The following is a 21107-nucleotide window of genomic DNA, read 5'->3' as shown; positions in this document are numbered from 1 at the left end:
ATTTTAGAACGTGAAGAAAGAGTGATACGTCGCCGCACGATTCCTTTTATGAGGGTATTATGGAAAGGTCATTCTGAAAGAGAGGCTACTTGGGTGACAGAAGAAATTGTTCGTGCACGCTATCCACATCTTTTTGAGCAATGGTATGTAAGATAAAATTTCGAGGACGAAATTTCTATTAGGGGGGAAGAATGTAAGACCCCGACATATATTTATATTATTTAATATTCAAATATTAAATAGTATATTATATATATGTCTTATTAATTCGAAAGTAGTTTTTAAATAAAAAAAAAAGAAAAGAAAAAGAAAGAGGCGTTGGAATATAAAAAAAATAGGGGTTGGAAGACTTACGTTATTATTTTGGTCAGGGAGGAGGGAGGTAGAGTGAAGGAAGGTAGAGAGAGAGAAGGAGAAGGAGAGGGAGGAGCAAGATAATCTATTTAAAGCTAAGATAAAGATTAAATTATGTATATGCAATCGTATTTCGTTTAAGATATAAATTTTATAGGTTTTGATACTTCTTATTCTTAAACTAGGGTTTAATATGATTGGGGACATCTGAATTTCTTGAGTATCCATCATATTTTCTGAATTCTAAGGTACGGATATCTTCGTTATACTATCAATCTTATTGTATTTTATCGGATTCTTGTGTCTCAGTTCTAGTAATCTGAATTCTTGTGAAATTCGTAATTAATTCTCTGTTTATTGGATTGTTGTGATTCTAGACTTTTCGGAAAGCTAATTTGATTATCTTTGTTTTTCGTTCTTTGAGTTTTCTGAAATTATGCTTGTAAGTATCTTAAAATCTGTCTTTTCTATAATCTGGTGGGTTAAATTCTGCTTGTACGTCCTAACTTCCTAAATTCATAGTAAATTGAGATTTTATGCAAATTTTATGGGTAATATTATTCCTGAAATGTATTTTCGAGTTCTACATTTTATTTTCATATTTCGCTGCTAAATTATGTAGTTTCGATGTCGTAAATAGTTAACTACTAAAATATTCAGGGGCTGATTCTGTTCAGTAGTCCGCAAATATCTATCCTCTGAATTCGTTACTTGGTCAAGTTTAATGAGGCTTTCCATTCTGGAAACCTCTCAGAATTTTCTACGTTTTTCGTGTTTTGTTCTTTTCCAAATAAGATCATCTTCATAGAGTAAATTAATATTCTTCAGAACTGGTCATGTTTGATTTAAGCACCGATATTCTATTTTGTAAGATATTTTGGTTGGTGATGGTTGAGAAATATATTTTTGGTTGTACGGAGGTATGATATGATTTGGGAGATATTATAATATATCCGTCACTAGTGGATAATCTCGTGCTTGGCACCTCCTATACGGTGTATTTAAATTATATAGGTGTGTCGCCGGAGTAGTGGGACACGTATAGTCATGACTAGTCTGTATGTGTGTGTTTGGCCATTTTGGGTAGCATGTGCTTTATGCTATGCAAGCCCCTATAAGATTTTGGGTAGCATTTGCTTTGTGCTATGCAAGCCCCTGTAAGATTTGATGACTACATATTCTGGATAACCGAAAATGTAGGACATCCTGTAAGTGTAAGATTGTCTCCCAAGTTAGTAAGTTTGGAACTTCACTAAATTTAGTTTGAATATTATTTATAAATGTAAGAGTATGTGTATAGCATGGATATTTTGATGGGAAATCATGTATATTTATTTTGTGATTTTGGTATTCATGACATTTTATCACATTCATATTTTGTTAGCACTTTTTATTTGATGATCAGTTTATTTTAATATATATCATCATGTATAACTTTTGTAAACCTTGACATTGTGGTTATCCGTAGATGAGCTTTTCGCTCACTGCCGGTTTTGTTTCCTTATTTTCCCGGCAGGTAATCTTAACTAGGTGGGCTACTTTATGGGATGAGCGCGAGTGCGGATCTAGAGGAGCTCATTTATTTATTTTTTTGCATTTTATTAGAATGTTATTCATACTTTTTAAGTGTGGTTTTAATTTGGAGATGAACAATTGAAGTATATTTTGTTTCATGATTTGTAAGTTGGAGTTTTGGATTGGTATCATTTTGGTGAGATTTATTTTGGAGAACTATATTTAAGTAAACTTGAATTTATCTATTATTCTGAGAAAACTATTGATATTGGGATGTGAAAGTTGGCATCAGAGCTAAGGTTTTATGAGCTGTAGACTTGCTTTAGGCTCGACCTGTGAGAAATGGGTAGATGTAGAATTTGTAGATTAAGTTTTACTTATTGGCATAACATTGCATCTATATTTTGGTAATTGTGGAACTGAATTAATTGGTGATTATAGGATGTCTACTCGACGATCCACTCGACGTTCTGGTGAACAGACTTCTGGTGAGGCTAACCGCTCTGTCCCAGGGCGTAGAGGGAGAGGATCTAGTTCATCAACTCGGGGTGGAGGAAGCTCTTCTCGTGATACTCAAACTAGGAGGGAACAACCAGAAATTGTGCCTCAAACTGAACAGGGGGAAGATGAGCAACAAGCACTTGAGCAACCAGTGAAACAATCTCAGAATCAGTTAGGCATTGATCCGAATGTGTTAGCTAATGTTGTGACTCAGGCAGTGGTTAGCTCTCTTGAGCAAATTATTCGTCCCAATGTTGCCGGTCAGGGCCAGGGGCAGAGTACCGAGCAGCTCAATAATGCAGTGCAGAATAATACCAATAATCAGCAGAGAGTTGAGGAGAATATGATAGTGGTTCCCGATAATGATGCATATGAGTATCCTCGGAATCAGGCTACTTACATTCCTATGTTGGAGAGATTTAATAAGCAAAAGCCTAAGAGTTTTAATGGGCTAGGAGGACCCGAAGCAGCTGAAAATTGGTTAGGTCACCTTCAAAAAATTTTCCGATTTATTGGTTGTTCTGAAAATAATATGGCGAGGTTTGCTGCATATAAGTTGGAGGATGATGCTGATAGATGGTGGACTACTGTGACTGCCACTAAACCAGAGCACTATATGGATGTTGTGACTTGGAATGAGTTTGAGGAGCTGTTTCATCAGATGTACTTTCTAGTTGCTGATAGGGAGAGATATGTGCGCGAGTATCAAACAGTGAAGCAGGGTGAGACTGAGACAGTGGCAGAGTATATCTTAGATTTTGGTATTCATGACATTTTATCACATTCAAAAGTTGAAAAGTGTCATATAAGTGATATGGATATCGTAACTTATAAGTTATTTAGGTGTTTGGATATTTTTACGAATAAGTTACTTATAAGTTGATAATGTGTTTGGTAAATTATAACTTATAAGTTATAATTTTTTTAAAGAAAATAAAGGGTGAATTACAAATTACACAAATTAATAATTTTGATACATGAATATGAAATAAAAAGAAAATTTAAAAATAAGGATTTTATGATCGGAATAAAACTGTATAATATACAGTATTTATCTTGACGAAAATAAAATTTTACTATTGATCTAGGTTAAAAAAAAATAACACTAAAACTGGAGAAATAAATTTTAGTATTAAATTTACTATTGCAGTAAATTAATCGGGGATTAATCGATTAAGTCGAAATATTTTACGACACGGAACATGAATAAGAAACATATACGTATACCCATTTCACAAATATTTAAGTGTGGTTGAATTGAAAAAATAAACTGCAAAATATAGTTTTTGGTTTTGGATCAGGAACGTAGAATGGTAACGTGAATGTACCGTTGAACTAACATTCCCATTTTCAATATATATGACAAGAAATGATCATCTGCTCAAACTTGCCAAATAGTCGACACAAAATAAATATGGGTTTTGGGCTCATATAAGACAAACGGGGCCATTGCCAAATAAACAATCAGTCTCTCTTTCTTGGGACATTGTCTTGCAAAATGCCCCCCCCCCCACATATAAAGCACCTCTTGTCATAAATCCTTGAGGCTGCCTATTCTCCATGGCATCACCATTGCCATTTTTCTTGTCATTCTTCTTATTTTTGTCCTCGCCCTTGTGATTCTTGTCACTATTTTTACCCCTTTCAGCGTTATGGAAAACCAACCTGCTTATAGTCAACCAAACCATCAACAGCGGCGATAGCAGTCGGCAAGTCCCCCACAGCCTGTCGCCTCAATTCTTCCTGCGCCCAAGGTTTCAGTCCAGCCAAGAAATTGATTATATCTAGCAACAAAGAACTGAATTCTTTAAAATAATCTCGAATAGTTCCCATTTGTTTGAGATTCCTTAAACTCTCCCTAGCAAGCCAAGAAGCATTAAGTGGCATAAATTGCTCATTAAGTTCATTCTTCAATACCTCAAATGTGGTTATCTCCGGCTTGTCCACACTCGCATCACCATCAGTACGAGTCCGCCATCACAGTTTTGCATCGCCAACCAAGTACATACTTGTGATTGAAACTTTTCCCGCAACATCAATATGGGAAGCCCTGAAATATTGCTCCATGTCGCATAAGAAATTTTCTAGATCCTTGGCGACCCTCACCCCATCATAAGATTTTGGCTCCATAATTTTTAACTTTGAGTGGCCTTCCCTTCCACTCGACGAACTAGCGACAGCAACCCGCTTCACCAACACTAGTTCAACACGCAATGCCTGAATTTGGGCATCATAACCCTCATTCATAACCCTCACAAGATAATCAATCGTGGTCTTGAATTCATCTAGGCCCTCCTTTATAATCTGAACCTGATTCGCTATAGGCATCTCATATATGTTGACAACGACACCCCCCAGAAAATCTTCAAGCCTTGTCAGTCGCCCAACGCCCAAGTAGTCAGCCTTCTCGAGAGGTTGTCACCCAGCAACCCAAACACAGCAGATATAACTATGAAACCCACGCACAACAAAGATTCATTTGTATGTGCAAGTGTGTCTCATTAACAAGTAAATGTAACGACACAACAGATTTACGAGCCTGACTGCTTAACCTTTTATTGACCAACAATATAATATGTTTACAGACTTTGCCTACTGCCTAGCATATAATACAAGTGCAGAATATAATATGAACTTGTATATAATAACACTTAGATTACATTCAGAAAATGCCTATCTATATCCGAGAGCCTGGTCGCGGCCCCAGCAGCCCACACAGCAGCCCACACAGCCCCAACGGCCCCAACTGCTGGCAGTTATAAGCAGTTCCACAATTTAAATGCTTTTGAATTTAAATTTTCCCACCAATAAAATAACAAGTTATGTTTTAAAGAATTTTAGACGTCGGTTACCAAGGATTCGTTTTAAATTACCAAAATTATATGTCAGCATTTATCAAAAGGATGATGCTAGTGTAATGAACATATGCGTCGGTATTTTAAACAACTTAACACTCTTACTTATATATGCGTAGTAATAGCTCTTCTGCGTCGGTTATTTAACCGGAAAGTATTGCCTACTTGACAGACACAAATGACATATGCTATAAAATCTCCCTCATTGCTACACCTCTAACAACTGATGTCTTAGATTAATTTTGGTAAACGCTAAGCAATTGTAAACCCGGTTTAGACTTACATTTCGAGATAAAGATCACAGATTCATCAAACATAAATCGACACAAAAGGTCCATGCCGCAAATAATGTATAATCTAATTAATATATGTAGCTACCAGCCAACTTAATTTGTAAAGAGCTCAGCAGCCCAGACTATGGACGAAAACTATCACTCACAATCACACTCGTAAACATACACAAGATTATTTAGTTACAATTCAATTACCGAACTCTGTCTCCTAACTAATCAAGTCCCTTGTTGAGAAAAACTCCATTTCAAGTACTTTTTCCTCAAGTAAAGACATATGCGAAAGAGATATGATTAATCTTTTGCCTTGGTTTGGATTTATCTCGTCATATTTGTGGGAGACACAGGAATAGTCATGCCAATTTCACGAATTTGTCGTCCCTTATTTCCCTCCCATCCTATATTTACCACCAAAAACAACAACAAATATCCAAATTAATGGCAAACGAAACAGTTAATTTTCATCATAATTGATTAAGTATTTTATACGACTACAGACGTAGACATCAATTTTTTTTAGCAATAATATACTAGTATGGACTTTTGATGTCTGGAGAATGTTAAAAACTTGAAAATGCTCCATATTCGAACTTTTGATATAAAAACACTGATCATGTGCTTATTTCAGGTTTTGTAAATCTCCTGGACACTTAAATGTATGTGTATATTGTGTGTGTTAAGGTTAAAATTACCAAGGGCCATGTCAAATCCGCGATTTTTGAGCTCGCGGTATTCTTGACACAAGGCGCAAGACTGGCAACAGCAGTTAAGGGCGCAATCTCCACAAGGACTTTCAGCTAAAAAGAAGTGCTCTCTCATCTTAGTCCTATACACGCAGGAATAGATGCACGAGCAGCATGTTATTGCTGTTAAGAAATATAGACACCCGCTTATACAACAATCTGCACAAGCTCATTAATGTCAGTAACAAGAAATTAACCAAACACACATGTATATCCCGCTTAAAACAGAGTCTGACAATAAATTAACAAAACTAGTCAGTAAGTATGCATGTGAGTGAGTGTGTATGACTACCCGGTGATCCTTTATCTACAATGTCTGCAATCCGACCAAAAGTGACGCATGGACAGCACCATGTTAAGCAACCTTAAACCAGGAACAAAAATTACAAAATTTTATTAGCAACATAATTACTAAAATCTGAGTTTATGCATGCGCATACATGATTACTGAAAGTAGATTAGTGCAAAACATATTAGACGCACAGCTTGGCATGTCAGTGCAGCATTCGCAAAGGCCGGTAGACCAAGGCGACGGATAAGAGTAGTGTATGGTTGGTGTAGCAGGAACAGGCATAGCACCTGAAGATGCCATTGATGAATCAATATTAACTACGTACGGTTTCAAGATGGATTGATCTCTCTATGTGTGTAATGGTCGTGTCAAACCACAGAGAATAACACTTATATAGGGAATGAATATATATCGAATTTCGAGTATGTACTTGGATTATTCCTCCTTACTAGGTTCTGCTTCTTTCGTTGATGTCAGGTTTAAGCAATTGATAAATGATTCCATACATTCAACTTCACTGGCATAAAATATGAATGTGCGTACATCTGCTGTGCGTGTCTTGAGTACAAAATTGTAAACACGCAACATTTTAGATTAAAGAAGGGTATTGACATTCCTTCCGGATTATAGTACGTACAAGAAGTTCATCTGTGCCTAACCTTGGACAATGTCAGCAGTACAATAATATATCTTTGTTTAATGATAACTTAATTAATAAAAAACTAAACTGTCCTTTATGGTGGAAGTAAACTCTAGTAGATTATGACTATATTTGACATATCAGTAATTAATAAAATTTCCAGACTCCAGTATGGTAAGAATATGCTAAGTGGTAATAGTATTTTTCTTTATAATATATTTTTCTTCATAATATTTACATGGTAATTACATTTATAACCTCATCAGACAGTTTGGCCGAGTGGTCTAAGGCGCCAGATTTAGGCTCTGGTCCGAAAGGGCGTGGGTTCAAATCCCACAGCTGTCATTGTTTTTGAACATTTTTATTTGTCAGATAGCTGCCAAGCTCATTTGGTTCTCGATTAGATATTATTAATATATTAGTTCCGGACACATGTCCGGTTATTTAATATTTATTTTGATTAAATTAATAATTAAAAATTAATATATATATATATATTTATAATTTTTAAATACATATTAATGATGACATATTATATATTTATGAAATAATATATATAATTATAAATAGACATATTTTATATTTTATTCAAATATGTTAAGTGAAGATTTATAATGATGAATACAATTGGATAACTCAAGTGCTTATTAATTTATTGTATGTCGTCTTAAATTCTGGGTTAGACACTGCAGACTCACTCTGAAAATTTCTTAAAATAAATAATTAAAAAAATATATTTGTAAAAAAGAATATTTGCAATTGTAATCAAGAAAAAATGAGATAAATGAGAAATTAAGTAAGTATGGAAATGAAAAAGAGAGAGAAATAGTGGAGAAAGAAAAAATATTTAAGTAGGAGTGAGATTTAGTGGATAAATAATTTATTTAAAAAAAGTTACTGGAGTTTATCACATAAGCAATTATATTTAATGAAGAAATGACAAGTGACAAATTTAATATAGTGTAGTTTATGTACCTCCAAACTGTTGGTGGGTCAGCTTACGCCAGCATGATAACTCGTGTGAGACATGCGCCATTTTCTGGCAATATTTTGTAGTGTAGGGTATATAATAATTTTTAAATTACAGTTTTCACGGGTTTTGTTAAAAAAATAATATATATAATTCTTCATAATTTTATTTGAAGTATACGAAAAATATTACTTGAAATAATTTATACTCAATAATTGTTTAGACCGTTGAGTGATGAAATATTATGTAGTATTTACAAAATTTTTTTGGAGACTTTGATGGTTCTGTTTATAATAGATATTTTGTTTATATTTGATATTTGAGTAAGAATATGTTGATTATAATTATAATTTGTATATGTTCGCTATTTATCGGTATAAGGTCATTGTAACTTGTCGTATTTGGAATGGAGAATGTTTTCGTCCAAGTTCAGTGATCTGATACTAAAGTAGTATAATGTTGGTGGCGACATGTAATTAATAACTGTCAAATGATACATATTAATTATTGAATTGAAACATATTTTATTGATATAATATATTAAAAGCATTCCTCCTTATTAATAAGATGTATTTGTCAAACTCGTAATTTAAATTATCTATATTTATGAATTCAAATTAAGCTAAAGTATTTCTGGTATTTTTTCAAAAAAAAGTTATATTATGATTTTGAATTCAATAGTAGTACACCAACTTTTGATAACCGTGACGTATAAATATTCTTCTTGTAAATAAAGAATAAGAAACATGCACCAGTGAAACTTTAACAATGGTTCAAATCATACCCGTAAATTGGATTATCCTTGTCAAAATCATCAATATATATATATATATACAAACAATCAAAGAAGTTGAAATTACATGTAATACGGACGCCTAATTTATAAAAATCAATTAACGGATTACAAGATATTCATTAATAGATTGTTTCCAAAAAATTAAATAAGATTACATTTTTGTACGTTTTGCCTGCTTATGTCTCTCCATCGAACCTTATCGTATATATAGTATATTTTTAAAAAATATAGGAATTTCTAGATTTTAATTTATATAAAAAAAAGTTTGAAACATGTTTTTAAACTTAAAATTGATTAATAAATAAGGTATAAATTTGTTAATTTATTATGTTTGAACTTATATCTAAATTTTATTTGTTAAAATTAACTCCACAAAAGAATTATATTTAAAGTTGAATAAAATTTCTCAGTATTGCACAACACTCATATATTATATGTACAATGAAAAGTACAAAGTAGAAAATTTGGTGTAGTGTTATAAAGATATATATTAGTGAATGAGTATACTCGTGTTTGATTCCCATTCATAACATTTTTTAAAATGAAATAAACACATACGGGTAAATATATCATTTTACGAAAATAAAATGGCTCATTAATTTATAGGCATGTTGACATAATATATATAGAAGAGATTACACCAGCTAGGATGGGAAGGTCAGGTTTCGGAAAAAGTGTAAAACCGCCAATGTAAATGGTTAATGGGTTCGGTTTCATATTGTAGGTTGGGTTTCAGATTGTGAGTTTGATTTTTGATTGTACGGGATAAACTTTCAAAATAAACTATGTCCACAGTTCGTTTGCCTTTTGCTTTCCAGGAACTCCTACTTTTATGGCCTCCGACAGTGTCATGCACTGCATGAATCTGGAATTACAAAAGCATCTATGTACGGAAATAGCAATTTATTAACAAGACACTTGGATACAGACCATTACAATACCCAATCTTTTCAAATTATTATTACATATTATATGTTCTTCCGGTGCAGGTCCCTATTGATATTTGTGTCTATTATCAATTTTATGAAATTATAATAATGTTTATATATTAGGTGCGCAGTTCCTGGTTTGTGGTTTTTGAGAAATATAAATATAAACCAAACTCCGAAACATATAAGTTATGTTGGTTGTATGCTTTATATGACCAGTTTTGCGATCTTATTATGGTACAATCGTTAAAGTGCGATTTTGATTATAATCAAAATCTTAACACAAACTTTAAAGAAAGATATCTGGATTACTATTGCAAGTAAAACAAATATGATTTATTCAAAAAATAAATCTTCTTTCATAATCAACTAACAAAGACTAATGAACATCAATCTATTCTGATCCCTTCAATAAAATCAAATATACAATATATGGTTCAGGTTCATCTTTAAGCCTATAATTAATGGAGTAATTTATTACTCAGTTAAGTTGAAGATAACTGTTCCAAACGTAAGCATAACCAATAAACAAATCAGAAGACTTGTTATGTCCATCCACCAAGAAGAATTCCAACAAATTAGATATTCGAGATCCTAAACTAAAATTTAAATAATCTTACATAAAATGGAGTTTCAACTTCATCTAATTGTGCTGCATTTTGTTAATAAAAATGGATGTGTTGTAGAGAGATTTATTGGTATTTGCCATGTTTAAGACACAAGTGCTTCTTCACTCAAGTTATCAATTGATTCATTGTTAGCTAAAAATGGATTAGGTATCTCAAGGATTAGAGGGAATGGCTATGATGGAGCTAGCAATATGAGAAGACAATTTAATGGGTTAAATTTTTTTGATGATTAGGGAAAATGAATCTGCATATTACATTCATTGTTTTGCTCATCAACTTCAACTTACACTGATAGTTATTTCCAAATATAATGTTCATGTTGGAAGTCTTTTTAACATGGTGTCAAATGTAGTAAACATGGTTGGTGCTTCTTGTAAACGAAGAGATGCTCTTCGAGAACAACAAGTTGTTCATATAACTCAAGAATTGTAAACTGCAGAACTTACGACGGGACATGGATTGAATCAATAAACAACTCTCAAAAGACCAGGAGATAATCATTGGGGCTCACACTACGGTACACTTGTTTCATTAATTACAGTTTTCGAGTCTATTGTGGATGTTCTTGATAACATTGTTGACGATAGCATAAATTCAGAGCAAAGGGCCGAAACTTCAACTTTACTCGAATTAATGCAAAACTTTGACTTCATATTCAGCTTATATTTCAAGAAAACAGTGTTGGGAATTACAAATTAATTGTCAATTTCCTTGCAACGAAAAGATCAGGATATTGTGATTGCTATGAGATTAGTGACCTTGTCAAAACAAAGGCTACAGATTTTTAGATATGATGGTTGGGATGATTTGCTAGGTGGAAATTTGTCCATTTTGTGAGAAGCAGGGTATTCAAATTTTGAGTATGGATGAAAGCTTTCAAATGAAAGAAAGGTCATGCCGCAAAACTCACCAGGTTACTAATTTACATCATTATGAAGTTGAATTCTTTTATGCCACTATAGATTCACAAATGCAGGAGCTTAATAATCATTTCAGTGAGGCAAACATAGAATTACTTCTTTGTGTGACCTGTTTAAATCCAAATGATCTATTTTCTGCTTTGAGAAAGAAAAGTTGATCCGTTTTGCACAGTTATAGCCGCAAGATATCTCAATGACGGATCTTGTTCTACTATACAATCAACTTGACACCTATATTCTTGATGTGCGCTCAGCCCTTGAATTTTCATCATTAAATGAAAATGGTTCTCTTGCTGAGAATTTGGTTCAAACCAAAAGAAGTCTTGTGTATCCTTTGGTTTATTTACTTGTCAATTTGGCATTGACCTTACCTATTATTACTGCAAGTGTTGAAAGAGCCTTTTCTGCAATGAAAATTGTGAAGAATCGACTACTAAACCGAATGGGAGATCAATTTTTGAATGACAGTCTTGTTACCTATATTGAGAAAGATGTTTTTGATGAATTCGCTAATGAAGTAGTCCTACAACGCTTTCAAAATATGAAAAAACGTCAAGTACAATTGTGCAAACAGTGATGTGATGGTATCTTTACGTCTTATGTAATTCTTTAAATCTTTTTAAAAATTTTGACAACGAAATTTTTTGACCCCACCGACTTAATTTTCTGGCTACGCCACTGTTCATCTTGGTACTTACTTAAAATATTAGCATTCACCACTTATACCTTATTTATAAGTAATCACTACTGATTTCTTATCTTAATTTTAATAATAAACAAGATTTATTCTCTCTCTCCTTCTACATTTCAAATGTATCACTAGAATTTAAATATAATAATAAAATATTGCTGAGATCTAACTTATAAAGAATGTTGTCGAAATTTACATAAAATAAAATATCCTGAATCAGTAAAATTTATTTTTGTTTATAATAATATTTTTCAACAAGGATTTTATTGGATTTTCCCTGCCGGACTGGACGGTGATTCATGGTGCCGATATACTCGTATCAATTTGTCAAAAAGGTATTCTGTTCATAGATCCTAGGACCTAGACGCTTATCTACAAGGCCCGTTATCTTTGATCATGCAAATTTTATTTTGATAATTCTATTTTGTTCAACACAATACATTTTGTTAACATATATAATGATATTATATTATTTGATAGTTTCATTATTATAATATTTTTTTTACTTTATTATGTTGGTTGTCGCTATATAAGCCCTCTTATATTGTAATTGAGAACAAGTCATATTATAATAAAATCCTACTTTTTTCTCTCTTTTTTTCTTCTTTCTAAACTTTATCATTGTATCAAGAGTTATGTTTCGACACTACTAGAAAAAACACCTTAGACATCGGTTAAAAATCGATGTCTATGTAAAAAATAATCGATGTCTTCATGACTGATGTTAAATGTATTTTTTCATAGACATCGGTTTTTACTCGATGTCTAAGACAAACTTTCACTACGGTTCTGGAAAACTTCTGATGTCTAATTCATATTTTTGTTGTATAATTGAGTGTTGGAAGTTCAAAATTGCAACATTAGGAAGATTAGGCATGTTTAAACCTATAGCACACAAGCTACGTATATGAATTAACATCGATTCTAGATTATAAACTGATGTATGTTACTTTAAATGATATCGAGGTTTATATAATATGATGTCAAATGACAGATTAGACATCAGCCTTATCTATGTAACCATTGTTAAAAAACTGTTTTAACATCAGTTTCTTTAATATAACCAATGTTAATTTTAAATATAGAGATCGGTTGTTTATTCTAGAATTGATGTTATTTCCCTTTTTACATGTGTTGATATCCCTATATTAACATCGAATATTAGACAATGCATTAACCACAATACTGAAAAAATTTAATTCTCAAAACTCAACCAATACATATATATTATTACCCAATTGAATTCAAGATTAACAAATTTTCAATGTGTACAACTAATCTCAAATATGTTTATCATTCTAAACAAACCATTCTGGTGATAAGTACAACTAATGTGTAAAATCAACCATATTCCTAGTACTCAAGTCAGCCCTTTTCATGCGAGTTAGTCTTCTTTTCATGTCAGCTCCAATTTTCTCTATCATGCTTCCGATCAACAAACGGATATATATCTCGCCTAAAACTTTTCCAAGCCTTGTGCGGTAGAAAAGTTGTATGCAACTGTGCGCCTTCCGGTTGGGTACCAGAAGATAAAGCAGTAACAGGTAAAAACCTCATTCCATATTGTGACAGTATGTCCTTATTACACAGAAAAAATCACCTGATAGATATCTTCTGAATCAACTGTTGCTTAATGATTGGTCATATTGTTTATTGAGGGCTCTTAACTGAAGAAATATAAGGCATAATATAGGAGTCGCGCATTTTATCAGCATAGCATATCCAACCTGAGAAATATATAACACATTGTTATCCGGTTACGATGATGAACTAAAAACTCTCATAGGCTTGGTAGCAAATAGAACTAAAAAGATTAATGAACACCTAGACATGCAGAGGATATCATGGGTACCAGTGATTTACTTTTATCATCACCAGACGAATGGCTTTGCTTGTAACGTGTAATAAATTCATTACAAGATTCTATGAGTACTAAGTCTCGGCTGCAGCAGGTATCAAACAGAGTCTTAACTCTTAAAAATCTAAAAAAGTAGTTAATCTTTTGAACACCTAAAATATGAAGAAAAGTCGAACTATTAAGAAATTATGTTGTCAATATGCACCAATTCTTTTTTTTTTGCATTTTTAAATTAGAAGACATGAGTGCAAATTAACAAACATGTACAGTACAAAAATAATATTGACACTCATGCTATACTTGATCATATAACATTTAACATACTAGAAAAATTATATAAGTTACAAACTTTAATATTGCACACCTTCAAGGAAGAAAGCTCAAAGTACTCTTCAAGGGAAGCCCTGGATTTGGGAGACAAAGAAATAATAACAGTCTTCCCTATATCAATACTAGAAAGGAACTCATCCAAACTCTGCTTCTCAAGCATAACCGTCTCTGTAGAAGTTATGCAACCATTGTACAGACCATCAAAAAAAATATTCAAGTTCAACACCTTAAAAAAGGTAAAAAAAATATACAACCCAAAATAAGAATCAACATAATATAACAAACTAGAGCAAAACACAGCCTAAAACCTAAAAATTTTATCAATTGACAAGCTAAACAATATGAACAATCATTTACTTTAGCCACTGATGAGGGTAAACAGTAGCAATAGGTGCAGAATCATCCATACGCTTACTACTAAGATCATTAGGGTCTAACCGAATTCCCCTCTTCTGCTTTTTCTTAGGTATATCCTCTGCATCACCATCAACTAATATTTCATACTTCTCTTGAGACCTATTCCTCCCGAACTTAACAGGCGCACTCTGATTACCCTCAAATTGATTCTTCAAACAATCATTTCTTTCAAACCCCTTATTCACCACACCCTTTTTTCCACCAGTACCATCCACTTCAACATCACCCTTAACATTGTTCTTACTCTTATAACCCTTAATAATTACGCCATCATTGCTACAATAGTAAACAAAATCCTATACTCCTCATATATGCAATAAAAAACATATCAAATACAAAATATAGCTTATACAGTTTAGTACCAAAAGTGAACATCAGCGACAAACAAACTCAAAATAACCATAGTTACCAAAGCCATTGAAACAATTGGATTTCATACCGTAAACAAAAAAAATGATGAAACTGACAATTATAGTACTATCTCATACATAAATTAAACAAATCAAATTTAACAAAAGGTACGAAATTTCACCTCCCAATACCAAAGGCATGCTTCAGAACCATCCTCCAACACATCCGCATTCACATTCATTAATCCGTAAAACGATCTTTGACCAATAAGAAGCACAAAACTCTTCACCGAAGTAACACTAACACCACTCTCTTTCTCCTTCACTTTCTCGTAAATCTCATCCACAAGCTTCGAAAGCTCCAATTTGAGATGGGTACTGATTTTTCAAAACCTGTTGAAAAACCAATAAAAAGTAAGAACACTGAAAATTCAATCTTAATAAAGAAAACAAAACCCAATTGAACAAACTAATCCAAGTCGGGTCGAGAAATTAGGGTTTCTCATAACAGGAGTTTGATTAATTGAAGATCTACAATTTGGGGTTTAATTGGAATTATATTTACTTGCAATGTGAGATGGTGATATAAATTAGGGTTTTAACTATGGAAATATGGCCAGGGAGATAGAGAGAACGAGAGAGAAAGAGAGAGAGAGCGAGAGAGAGAGAGAGAGAGAGATAAGAGATAACGAGAGAGTGATATGAGAGAGAATGAGAGAGAGGGAGGGAGAGGGAGGGAGAGAGAGAGAGAGAGGGAGGGGGAGAGAGAGAGAGAGAGAGAGAGAGAGAGAGAGAGAGAGGAAGAGAGCTGAGAGGAGAGAGATACGGGAAGAAGAGAGCTGATAGAGAGGGTAATAGATCTTGGTGCTGGGGAAATAATTGGGAAATAAACGGGGGTATTATTTTTGTTGTGAAGGGGGAAAATAGTTAGAAAATAATGGGGGGAGTATACGCGTGTTTTTTATAATTTTTTGAAATTAATCATTAACAACGGTTGTAGTTTCAAACTGATGTTTAAAACACTTTGACAACGGTTATTCTATAAACTGATGTCTAATTCACTTTTTTCATTTTTTTTAAAATTACTATCGACAATGGTTATCTTATCAAACGATGTCTAATACAAGCAATAACATTGTTTTAGAAATAATCGATGTCTAAAAGAATTTTAACATCGGTCGTCTGAGCAACCGATGTCTAAGGACCGAATTCTAGTAGTGCGAGTGATTTGAGTATCAAATTTAGGGATGATCGATGAAGTAGTTGAATCACTATAGAATAGAATTAGATTATAACAACAAAAGTTTCTTGAAAATTCGCAGGAAATTTTTTGCCCAAATCAGCCAACTTGTTTTTATGATTCCTGGAGTTTCAACCGTTGGATCATCCTGAAAATTTAACCACGCCTTCTTTGCATCAGTATCTAAATTTTCAACGGCGAAGATCGTATTTAGAGCTCCAAAAATCAATATTTTGATGGTTTCAACAGATTACTGTTTACTTTTAATTCATTTCATGTTAGTATTTGCTTAAAATTAGCATCCTCCGCTTATACTTTATTAAAAAATAACCGCTAGAGATTCCTTATCTTAATTTTAATAGTAAAAAAATTATTTCTCTCACCTTTAATTTAAAATACACCACTAGAGTTTAAATATAATAATAAAATATTACTAGGATCTAATTTATAAGTAATGTTGTCAGAGTTGACGTAAACCAAAAATATCCTAAATCATTAAATTTAATTTTTATTTATAATAATATTTTTAAGAAATATGCTGGGATTTTATTGGAGTTGCTCTGATCCATGACTCTGGATCCATGACACTGGACTGGACGGTGATTCGTGGTGCAGATATACTCGTATAAATTTGTTAAAATGGTATTCTTTTCACAATTCCAAGGACTTAGACGCAATCTACAAGGCCCATTATCTTTGCTCACGCAAATTGTATTTTGGTAAGTCTATGTTATTTTTTGACGATAAAGTGAATTTTTTTAAAAATATTGAATCTCAGTCGGGACAAACCCCTGAACTGTCAACTACAACATGATTGTGAAACAAAAACTGAGCTAATCAAAATAGTTGTTTTGTTTTTAGATTGTTTAATATATAGAATATTTAAATTCTTTAATCTAAAAAATATTAAAATGACATCTCGAGTAACCCAACCTACATCAATTATGAAACTAGTAGTAATAGTTAGTCCCAAAATATTGTAGAAGGGGGGGTTGAATATGATACTACAATCTTTTTCGATTCGTTTCAAGTTCTTCGTTATAAATGCGAAATCAAAACAGACACAAAATAATGGGAGGAATATATCGTTTTATTAATATAAACCTTGAGGTTTCTAGAATCTAATCAAACAAATGATTAGCTACAATAAATTCGACAGCACAACGTTGTCTTTACAAACTTAATAAATGATGTCTTTAATGGAGCTCTCGTAAAAATACTTATGTTGCTGAGGAAGATAACCAAGTGAATATAAATTCACTTTGCTTCTTTTGTAGTCTTCAAAAGAATTGGACAGGTGGCATATTTATGTCCACACAATATAATTCATTTGCTTCTGAAAACCAATGAAATCACCAAGTGATTTACTGGTGACTACAAGATGCTCAAGCTTTTCCTTTATTCTTACTTGCGACCACAAGGTATGAGAGTTGCCTTATATATTTTCTCTGAATGGTTACTGGCGACCACAATGTGACAGAAGTTCTTTAGATGCTGACTTGTGACCACATTGAAAGTGAGTTGCCTTAGAACCTTTTTCCTTACTGGCGACCACAATGACTGTGATTCTCCTTGGCAATTTTCTTGCAACACTTCCTAACTTGCGACCACATACAAGACTTCCCTGACTTGCGATCACAAGCAAGTCTTCCTTAGGGAATTTCGTAACTTGCGACCATGAGCCTCTGTGTCTTCTAGCTTGCGACCTTGAAATATTTCAAGGGTCTTACTGGAAGCTCCTAGGAGTTTTACTTGCGATCATGAGGCAGGCAATTGCCTTAGAAAAAATTTCATTTCCTGTCTTCAATAACTGTATCAAAAATATTTCTGTAAAACTGAATTAAACCCTTTCTTATATGTTGATGCTTGGTGCACTGATCTATTTCACAAACAACTAACATGAATTGATTTAATTCAATTCCCTTGACAATTCTGAACTGATACATCTTGGTTGATTATCCATTGCTACAATCACTGAACCCTGATCTTTAATACTTCAAATCAAATCATTTCATTGACACTGGAAGTACTTTGATATCTTATTCTTCATGGAGGCTTGAACATATTAATGAATTTCTTCCCATGACCTGGTTACGGACTTAGAGTATTGATTCCATATTTTAATTCTTTGTATTTATCCAGTCTTCATTTTCAGGGTTCATGTGCTTCACAGTTTAATATTATTTATCTGATTATGTTTCATGTTGAGTTATAGTTCCTCGATTACATATTACATTACATTATGCTTTACAATCTCTCCCTATTTGATTGTTGGAGTTCGACAAGCAAATCCCTCAGGATAACTCAACTTACAATAAGAAAAAATACAGCCTAAAAACATATAATGATATTAAATGCATTCTAGATTACATATTCAATTCCATATTTCTTAAATACAAATTACAAAGAAGTGTTCCTCTAGCCTGAACAAATAATCTATGTCTTCTTTGTTTTTGTCTTCTTCAGCTTCTTGCCTTGACTACCTTCTCCTTCTTGAGTGATTGATTCTGAACAGACTTTCTCTTGGCAGGTTTCTTTCTGAAGTCTGTTGATTTTGTTGAATCTGAAAAACATAATATTTTACTTCTATTCATGAGGCCATTCAGTCTAGCTGTGACAGAATCACAATCTTCTATTTCAAGTGCATTAATGGGAGCTGGATTATTCAGTACATTAAGTATCAATTAAAGATATATGATTTTGGAGCACTTAGGAATAAGTTCAAACAACAGAGTAGATCTTCTTTCCATTACGAAGACTGTTATCCTTTTAGGATGTTCTCGTACTCTCTTAGTGTCATTGATCGATTTCTCTTCCACTACTTCATCAAGTATTTTATGATAGGAATCAAAGCAACCTTGTTTGCTTTATATGTGGAAAGTTTGACATCCAACAAGGCTTGTTGTATGCTTCTGATTCTCTTGCGCTGAAATCCTTGATCTTAAACTTCGTTTTATTAATCTCAAAGATTAGATCCTCTTCATTATCAGTGTTGATGATATGTTCACTATCTTTTAGAAGATTAATTTATGCCTCTCCATTTATAAGTACCATATCATGATAAGCTTTGTTTACCTTCTTCATGTCCCTCTCTGAGTCCATGATCATCTTTTCATTGAGCCTGTAAGCATATAAAACTTCAGCAGCTTTCAAGTCTGCTTCTGATCTATTGACTCCTGGTGCCTCCAGTTTTTCTCTTTTGCTCATGAGTTGACTTTCCAGGATAGTTAGTTGTAAAAGAGGAATGGATCTTATATGTTGATCAGACATGGAAATGTTCTGCATCCGACCATCTATAAATACCTTGATCACAAATGGATAAAGAAATGCTTGAGAAAACACATCCATCATCATCTTCTGAAGCTTGTCTCTCAAGTATTTATTCTCATTCAATTTCAACCATGGAATCTTTGATGCATGGACAAACAGTTTAACAATGTTTAGCTTTTTCAGGACACTTACGGAGATCTTCATTTATAGTCCATCAATGTGATTAACAATGATTTTCCATCCATTCTTTAGAATATTCAAAGTGGTGACAGTGATTATTCTATTAAATTGATCATAGATATCGTGAATATTGAAATAATCATCTCTGTACTTCTCCACAATGTTCAGAAGATTCCAATTGCCAAGGTATAAATTATGATAGACTTCAGGTTTTTCCATTTCCTTTTATCTCATCACATTCACTTCATCTCCTATTTTCCCAAAGATATGATTCTCTTCCTTCTCTGGCTTCCCTTCTCTGGACAACTCTTTGTACTCTTACTCTTGATCTTTCTATCTCTCCATGAATTTCTTCATAAGATCGGTTAAATTTTTTCGGAAATCCATAAAACAAATAGTCATCCGAAAAGGCATCATCCTCTTCATATTCCTCATCCTCAGAGATAATCTTTCTCTCCTCTGTCACCACTTCTTTAAATCTGGGTTCACACCCCTTAGAAATGTCGCACTAATTTATCCCTCCTTCCTCCAGCTCATACTCTGAGAATAGGGGCTTTGGAGCATATATCTCCGATAGAAGATTCCTCTGAGCTTTAATGACTTGGCTCAGATGATATTATTTTGATGTTAATTGCTCCCCCTGAGTTGTAGAACTCTTCTCAGCAGTTCTTGATCTGAGTAGCTCCCTTTCATCAATCATCTCTGCTTCTTCTTCCTTTTCTTCTTCTAGCTCATCTTTAAACTCATCATATCCAAAGCCAACTACTTGAAAAGCATCTTGAATTAAATCGACAACAGCAACTACTTTTTCTGCCTCCACCATTTTCTCCCCCTCAGTTGTGTTATCCTTCAGAGCTGGGGTTGATTGATCAGGCAAGATCAAGTCAGAGATCTCTAGAAGAGATATTTTTAAAATAGAACTTACTTGCTGACTGAGGTCTTTAGCCCAATACTGGCAAGAACTATTTCATAGGAGACAGGGATTGGCGCTTGCTTGCTAATTGAGATCTTTGACTCAATATTGGCAATTGTATTTCCCTTCCCTGATTGTGAGAGAGATTGCTCCATGAATTCTCGCAAGCTTGCAAATGATGCTTGTTAAAGTTCAAGCTGCTCAGAAAGATGTGCAACCTGTTGATCCCTGATAGACAATTCATTCTTGAGATATTGATCCTTTAGAGCCAGTTGTTCTTTGAGATAGCTATTTTTGAATGCCAACTGCTCTTCAAGATAAGATTCTGGTACGTACTGTGACATGTCTATAGGTAATATTTGGGAGGTAGGTGTCTCACGGGCTTCTCGCAGTATTTCACTCAATACTCTATCACTCGGTTCAG

General features: G+C 33.3%; 1 protein-coding gene, 1 long non-coding RNA gene and 1 other non-coding gene across 4 annotated transcripts; 2 read left to right on the top strand and 1 right to left on the bottom strand.

Moving 5' to 3' along the window:
- Positions 1-7455: 7455 nt before the first annotated feature.
- TRNAL-UAG (transfer RNA leucine (anticodon UAG)) lies at positions 7456-7535 on the top strand. Its single transcript has one exon. It is a non-coding gene; the product is annotated as a tRNA-Leu (tRNA).
- Positions 7536-11627: 4092 nt separating this feature from the next.
- LOC141714386 (uncharacterized) lies at positions 11628-12011 on the top strand. Its single transcript, XM_074517910.1, has one exon. The coding sequence runs from the start codon at positions 11628-11630 to the stop codon at positions 12009-12011; it is 384 nt and encodes a 127-aa protein (XP_074374011.1).
- Positions 12012-13383: 1372 nt separating this feature from the next.
- LOC141723510 (uncharacterized) lies at positions 13384-15939 on the bottom strand. Of its 2 annotated transcripts, XR_012576296.1 has the most exons (4): positions 15646-15939; positions 15263-15473; positions 14348-14481; positions 13384-13852 (listed from the first exon to the last, which is right to left on the bottom strand). It is a non-coding gene; the product is annotated as an uncharacterized LOC141723510 (long non-coding RNA). The 2 variants fall into 2 exon arrangements; XR_012576294.1 differs by having other exon boundaries at positions 15263-15939.
- Between the last annotated feature and the right edge of the window lie 5168 nt (positions 15940-21107).

This window comes from Apium graveolens, chromosome 1 (genome assembly GCF_009905375.1).
Source record: "Apium graveolens cultivar Ventura chromosome 1, ASM990537v1, whole genome shotgun sequence".
In the NCBI taxonomy this organism is placed as follows: domain Eukaryota; kingdom Viridiplantae; phylum Streptophyta; class Magnoliopsida; order Apiales; family Apiaceae; genus Apium; species Apium graveolens.
The sequence above is the reverse complement of the archived record's forward strand: the minus strand, read 5'-3'. Positions and strand labels throughout refer to the sequence as shown.